The sequence below is a fragment of the Pyrgilauda ruficollis genome, unplaced genomic scaffold (assembly GCF_017590135.1).
Source record: "Pyrgilauda ruficollis isolate IOZ18807 unplaced genomic scaffold, ASM1759013v1 scaffold161, whole genome shotgun sequence".
NCBI classification, from domain to species: Eukaryota; Metazoa; Chordata; class Aves; order Passeriformes; family Passeridae; genus Pyrgilauda; species Pyrgilauda ruficollis.
The window spans coordinates 1,487,016-1,494,515 of record NW_024514876.1 but is presented as its reverse complement, the minus strand read 5'-3'; the positions used below and the strand labels follow the sequence as shown (position 1 = coordinate 1,494,515).

Sequence of the window (7,500 nt, the reverse complement as noted above, 5' to 3'; positions counted from 1 at the left end):
CGCCAGCTGCGGCCGCCCGATCCCCCTGTCCCCGGGGACAGCAAGAGGGGGGGGGCTTGGGCACCGTGCCACCGCCCAGGCACCGGGGCAGAGCCACCGGAGGGGTGACGGGGTCAGGCAGGGTGATGGGCAGCGCGGGTTTGGTGGCAGAGGACGGGGATGCCCCCGAGGAGCCCGGCCCCAAGGGGTCATATGATGACTGCCAGGGATCCTCCAAAAATCCCCGGTTTTGTCACCTCTGTGGTGAAAGGACAGCCTGGAGGGCAGAGCTGGGCCACAGCCACCCCCCGGGCGCGGCTTTCGCTGCCGGATCCCGGGATTTTAGGCACCGAATGGGGTTGAATTAGGATTATTATCACAGCTGCTCTAAATGTAATTAGTTTTGCTCAGAACTTGTTTGCTTTCCCGGGATTACGGAGCGATCCTGCCCGGCGCTAACTTGGGGAAGGCTTTAATCACTCGGATAACGCCGTGCTGGGTTAATGTGATGATTCCAAAGGTGTGCCTTTTCAATTACATTTAACAAAAACATTCCTAGTCGGGTACAATTTAATTAGGAGCGTGTGGGAGGGCTGGGACAGCCAGGACAGCCGGGACACCACCGGGAGCAGGAGCTCGGCTCAGGCCCTGCTGCTGCCACCGTGCCAGGTGTGCCCACCCTGCCTGTCCTGCCAGCTCCATCCTGGAGTGCAGGTGGATGGAACAGGGGTCCAGCGTGATGTGAAGCCACCCATGTGCTGTCCCCAACCCCTGCCATGTCCCCTCCATCCCTCCAGACCCAGGAATGGTATTTTGGGGGGGTTCCTGGAGGCGCTGCCCTCTGGAGGGCACCGGGCTGTGCTCCGGGCAGACGGGATCCAGCACCAGGGAGCGTGGCCGGGGCCCGGGGGCCACAGGAAGGGGCCGGAGGCTCCCACAGCCCGGCACAGACTCTGGCGAGCCAGAGCTGCCAAGAGAAATGGGCAGATTATGGGATGAACGCAGGCCAAGGCAGGGCTGGGATGCAGCCGCCGTAAATCAGCTTTTAAGTAGCAACAAAATGGACATTTCCCATATGAAATGAGGCACCGGCTGCCACCGAGAGGGGGAGCGGGACCCCTGCCCGGGGACACCGGGACAGGGTGGGACCCCCAGCCCGGGGATCCAGAGGGGCTGTGGGGATGGGCTGGAGCCCAGGATGGGGAAGGGAAGGGAAGGGAAGGGAAGGGAAGGGAAGGGAAGGGAAGGGAAGGGAAGGGGGCTGTTGTGGGGTGCTCAGGTGGGCACCACCTGCTCTCCAGTGTTCCCAGCCAGAGCTGGCCTGGTGTCTGCTGCATCCAACCTCCCGCTCTGCCCCTGCTTGGGTTTTGTCCATTTTCTCCCCTTCAAGCCCAGGAAGGGCTGAGGGGCAGGTTCCCTTCCCACAAACCTTGGTTGCAGACCACGGGCTGCTCCCACAGCCCCAGCCCCCAGGTGCCCCCAGCCCTGCCCTTCCCTTGGTGCCACCATTGCTCTCTGCCCTCCCAGCTCTGCCCGTGCCCCAGCGGAGGGCAGGACCCTCTCCTCATCCCCTCGCTGTCTCCCACTCCCCCCGTACCCACTGTGGGGCTCAGTGGGGCAGGGGGTGAATGGGGGTGGGAAACACGACCCCCTCAGGGCTGCAACACGATGAGGGCAGACACAAGTGGGGACGCTGCCCAGCCGGGCCAAGGCTCTCCTGGCCCCGCAGCCCTCGGGGCCGGGCCGGGGCTCCGGGCGGAGCTGCCGGCGGTGCCGCATTCCGGAGAAGCCGCCTCCGCCGGCGGCCGGTGCCAGCAGGCGCTGGCAGGTTCGGAGCTTCGCAGCGATTCCAGGCACAGATGTCCTTGTTTTAACTCCTCTGCGATGGAGCCTGGCAGACCGGGCGGGGGAGGGGGCGGCTCTGCAGCCCCCGGGGCGGCGGGGATCGTTGCCAGCCCGGCCCGCCCCGGCCGCGGCTCCGGGGACCGCCGGGGCACCCCGCTCCCCCACGGGGGGCGACGTCCTGGGCTCCCCATGGCACAAAATCGGGGACAGCCCCCCCCTCCTGACCCCCCACATCCCTCCCTGTCCCCCACATCCCTCCCGACCCCCGGGCAGCCCCCGGCCCCCGGAGCGGGGCCGCCTCCGCAGCGCGGCGAGCGCCGGGCGCCGGGAGCCTCCGGTTTTTTATGGTATCTGCAATTTTGGCAGAAATCTGTCTTTAATTTAGCTGTCCATATAAAAATCCGCACTGTATAATAATGAACAGATGCCATGAAATTTAAACTGAAGCAATGACTCCTCCTCCCCCCCCCCGGCTGGCACTCGCCGGTGGCAGCGGCGACCCGGAGCTGGCGCTCGCCCCGCGCCCCCGCCGCGCTCCGCCGGGCCGGGAGAGGGGCCGGGCCGGGGGCACCGCGGGCACCGCGGGCACCGGGGGGTGCTGAGGAGGGGGAGACACCCACCCCCATCTCATCCTGCTTTGGAATAGCGGGGCCGCGTCCTGGCGAGCCGCCACGGCCAGGTCCCCTCGGTGCTGGCCGAGCTCCGCTGACCCCCGGGCAGCCGTGGGGGTCCCGGCGGCTCCCCAGACCCCCCAACTCCCCCGAGGTAGATTTGATCCCACGGTCGCACCAAACACTCGCAGAGCCCGGCGGGGCGGCGGCTCCCCCGACCTCCCGTTTCCCTCCCCGAGAGCGCCGGGAGGAAGGGCTGGGCACGGGCACCGGCACCGGAGCTGTGAACAGGGCCGGGCACCGGCGCCTTATACCGCGGCTGTGTTTCGGAGCCTGGCACCAGCACCGGGCACCGGAACCTCGTACCGAGGCTGGGCACAGGATCGTTGCAACGAAACCATTCACGGGGACGGTGCACCAAAACCTTCCACCGGAGCTTTGCACCGGAGCCGTTCTCCGGAGCTTTACACCGGGGCCGTGCAGCCAGTGCGGGGCCGCATTGCGGGGCCGGGCCTTGCCGGAGCAGCCGGGCGGCTTCCCGCATCTTCGGCGGGGCCGGGCGGGCACCGGGGAAACAAAAATCCCGACAATTGAACACGAACCGCAGCCCTGCCACCGGTGCCGGCACCCCCTGGCATAGCCGGCCCCGGGAGCAGATGTCGGCGGCCCCCCCGCAGCCCCCGGCCCCCGCGTCCCCCTCCTCCCCTCCGCGGGGGCATCCGCCCTTGGCCGCCGCTGCTCCGGGCCGCGGCCCCGGTGCCGCTGGCTGCGGAGGGCGGTGGAAGGGCCGCACACCGACAGCTCGGCCCCACGGAGCCTCCGTCCGGCCCCATCGGTTGTCCCCGGGTCCTCCCGGGGCTTTTTCCCGGGAGAAACGAGTCCCGGGAGGATGTTCGGGCCAGAGCCGTCGGAAGAGGATCCGCTGCTCTGGGGAGAGCGGCGAGCGCCGGGGCCCGACCGGGGGCTCGGGGGTCGCTGCAGCGGCTCACGGGGCCGTGGCGGATCCGCTCCCCGGCTCGGGCCCGACACCGGCGGCTCTGGGACCGGGCCCAGCACGTCGGGGCCGCGCTGGACCCGGCCCCATTTAGCAGCCACGGCCTGACCCTAAACCGGCCCGGTTCATCCCCAGAAGCCGCGGGGCTGCGGGGCGCGGGCATCGGACACCAATCCCGGGAAGAACGCGGTGCTCCGTCCCCGCAGCCCCGTGCGGCCCCCACGCTCGATGATCCCGGGGCAAACCGGCCCCCAGTGCCCCACGCTGCCCGGTGCCGGCGGCCGTCGGGTGGCGGTGAGCCCCGGTGGTGCGGTCGGTAAATAAACCGACGGCCGTTGAGAAGCCCCGGAGCCCGTTCAGCACCGCCGCAGCGGACAGCTCCGCTCCGGGCACCGGCGCCGCGCTGCCAGGGCTCCACCGGGCAGCGGTACCGGCGCTGGCACCGTGTACCGAGAACGGACATCGGGCACCGGAACCGCATCGGGAGTCCCGGAGCTCCCATGGGCACCGGCTCCTTGAACCGGCGCCGGAGCTTCCGGGGCTCCAACGGGCGCCAGCGCCGGGAACCGGCACAAACATCGGCACTGGCACCGGCACTGGCACCGGGCACCGAGCCGAGGCTCCATCGGGAAGCAGCACCGGGGAGCGGCCCCAGCCCCGGGCACGGAGCCGGGAGCCCACCGGCTTCCCGGCCGCCGCCGAGGAACCGGCCTTGGCTGCCGCCACCGTGCGCCCTTCCCGAGGCCATCGGCACCGCGGCCCGATGCCAGCCCCGGGCACCAAGCTCCGAGCCCCCGCTCCCAGGGGACCGCCGGTGGACCGAGCCGGGCCGCCGCACCGGATCCCGGTGCCTTTATTGGTGAGGGGGGGACACCGCCTCCCCGGTCCCGGGGGGGACACCCGTGGGGCAGAGCCGCGTTATATCAGCGCCGCCGCCCCGCGGGTCGCGCATTCGGGCGGCGGGAGCGGCGGTGGCACCGCCGGGGGCGGCAGGGGGGGCTCGGCCCGGTGCCCCCGGTGCCCCCGGGGCGGAAGGAAAGCGGCGAAAGCGGCGGAGTCAACATTGAATATTTATTAATCGCCGTCGAAGGACGCTCGGTAATTACAGCCTCGCCGCGATCGCACCGGCGGCAGCTCGTCACGGCCGGCGAGTCCTGGCGGGGCCGGGACCGGGCGGCGAGCGTCCAGCGGGGCCGGGGGGGGGCGGCCCCGGGAGGGAGGGGAGGGGGCCGGTGCATGCAGAACGGCCGGGCCCCCGGCCCCGCGCCCCGCGCTCCGCCGCCGCCGAGCAGGGTCCGGGCGGCGGGGACGGGGACCGGGAACCGGGACCGGGGAGCGGGATCGGCGCCCGGCGCGGGGGGGTCTTGCATATCGTTGGCCATAAATATTTATTAATCGAAATGAAACGGAACGGAAACACGAAAGCACTTCTGGTGTCGGGCAGCGGGTCCCCTTTGCTACAACGGTTTGTGGGTTTTTGTTTCTTTTTCCCTTTTTTTTTTTATGGTTTTTTTTCCCGTTTTAGTTTTTTTTTCCCAAAACTTTTTTTCTTTCCTTTTTTTCCCCCCATTTTTCTTTTTTTTTTTCCTTTTTTTTTTTTTTTTTTCGTTTTCAAAACATTTCTCAGAAATCTTCCTCCTCTCCTCCTCCCTGGTCTCTAAAAATGCTGGTTTCTCGAAGGTGGTGCGGGCAGGTTCCGACAAAAAAAATCCCAAAAAACCAAAGAAAACCCAACAAAAAAAAAAAGCATTATCGGCTTCCCGGCGTCTCCCGGCTGAAGGAATGCGGCAAACCGGGACGGAGACCCCCGGGCCGGGCGCCGCGGGGGGGGCGCAGCCCCGCCAGCCCCCCCGGAGCCCCGCTTGCATAGCTGCGGGCTGCGCTTCCCGGCTCCGCCAGCTCGGGAAAACCGGGGCGGCTCTGCGGGGGGGGTCTTTTATTTTTTTTTTTTTTCTTAATTATTATCATTATTTTTTTCCTTTTTTTTTTTTTTTTTTTTTTTTTTTTTTTTTTTTTTTTTTTTTTTTCTTTTTTTTTCCGTTTCAAGTTTTTAAAACAGGTAAAAAACGTCCTGACACACGCGCTGCGAGGAGCTCCCGGGGCGGGGAGCGGGGCCGGGGCCCCCCCAAAGCAAAGTGCATCTCGGAGCGTCCGCCGGGCCGGGCCTCTTGCATAGATAGAAATTGGGGTTCGTTCCTCCCTGCGCCTCTTTATTGCTTCGGAAAGTTTCGCTCCGCGCCGCAGCGCGGGCTCCTCTCGCTCCCACGGGCCGGGGCAGCGGGTGTCCAATGCCGGGGGGGTCCGGGGGGGTCGGGGTCAGGGCTGGGGAGGGGAGAAACGGCCCAAAATTGGGGTGGGAGGTGGGGAAAAAAATTAAAAAATAAATATATAAAATTTAATTAAAACGAATTAAAAATGAAACGAAGCGTCTCGACCCAGAGGGTCGTGCTGGGTACCGGGGGGGCTTCGGTGGGGTGGATGGGGGGGTCGGCCCGTGCGGGGCGTCTCCCCCTATAAAATAATAATAATAATAATAATAATAATAATAATAATAATAATAATAATAATAATAATAATAATTTGTAATAGGTATTATAATAATAGTAACGATAACAGCGGCAATAATAAAATAACTAAATAAATGGCATTAAATAATAAAGAAATGGCAATAAATAATGAAAATTTTAAAAATAACGAAATCGACAAGAATAAAAAAATTAAGGAAAAGGGAAAATCCTCCCAAAAAAGCACTTTGTCCCCACGGGGCGCGGGGACCCGCCGCTGGGGCCGGGTCCCCATATTGCACCAAAGCCCACGGCGGAGCCCCGGGGGCCGGTCCGCGGGGCCGCCGCGGGTTGGGGGGGGGGATGTGGGGGAGTCTCCCCCCCCCCCCCGCCATCTCGGCTATGGGGAGGGGGTTTCGGGGCGGGGGTCAGTTGTGGAAGAAGGCGTTGAGCTCCTCGTACATGGGGCCCCGCTCGTGCGGGAGGTGCATGTCGTAGGGGAAGATGTTCTCGGAGTGGACCCCCCCGCGCATCCCCGCCGACCCGAAGACCAGGTTGTGAGCGGCGGGGCGGGAGCCGGGCAGCGCCGAGTAGTGCATAGAGTAGTGGTAGCTTTTCTCGTGGTCGGGGGATGAAGAGTCCTGCTTGAGGGAGAAGTTGCCGTTGATGCAGAGCGGGGGGCTGAGCCCCCCGTCGTACTCCGAGCTGTTGTAGTCGGGGGAGGTGTTGCCGTAGAGGCTCTCGTAGGCGGAGGCGCAGTAGCCGTGTGTCCTCAGCCCGTGCGGCCCGGGGCCGGCGGCGGGCGGGCAGGGCGCCGCGGCCAGCCGCGAGCAAGGGTAAGGGTAGGGGTGCACGGCGAAGGAGGCGGCGTTGGGGCCGTGGAACCGACCCCCCTCCTGGCCCTGCTCCGTCAGGAAGTTGCGGGAGTTGAGCTGGAGGCAGCCGGCCACCAGGTTGGTGGTGGGCTGGGACAGCCCCTTGCACAGAGTCTGCACGTAGGAGACCAGGTCGGGCCGCTTGCCCGAGCGCAGGATCTCGGAGAGAGCCCAGATGTAGTTCTTGGCCAAGCGGAGGGTCTCGATTTTGGAGAGTTTTTGCGTTTTGGAGTAGCAGGGCACCACTTTGCGCAGGTTGTCCAGGGCCGCGTTCAGGTCGTGCATCCGGTTCCTCTCCCGGGCGTTCGCCTTCTGCCGCCGCAGCTTGGACCGCTCCAGCCGCGCCTTCGTCATCTTCCTCTTCTTGGGGCCGCGCTTCTTGGGCCGCTCGCCCTCCGCCTCCTCCAGGCCTTCCTCCTCCTCCTCCTCCTCCTCCTCGTCCCCTCCTAGCTCCCCTTCCTCCTTGCTCTCTCCCAGCGAACCCTCGGGCGGCTCCTCGGGGAGGGCGCAGCCCTTCCCCGCCCGCTCCTCCTTCTCGCTCCGGGCATCCTCCTCGCACTCCTCGGCCCAACCGGGGAATTTCGGGACTTCGGGGACCAGGCTGGGCTCGCTGAAAAGTCGCGTCAACATGGTGGCTGCAGCGGGGGGCAAAGAGCCAGGCGTTACCGGCGGCCCCGCCGCCCCCCCCCCCT

General features: G+C 65.7%; 1 protein-coding gene across 1 annotated transcript; it reads right to left on the bottom strand.

The window, feature by feature from the left end:
• Positions 1 to 6,361: 6,361 nt before the first annotated feature.
• Positions 6,362 to 7,438, bottom strand: NEUROD2 (neuronal differentiation 2). Its single transcript, XM_041463012.1, has one exon. It carries the CDS (start codon positions 7,436 to 7,438, stop codon positions 6,362 to 6,364), a length of 1,077 nt encoding a protein of 358 aa, XP_041318946.1.
• Between the last annotated feature and the right edge of the window lie 62 nt (positions 7,439 to 7,500).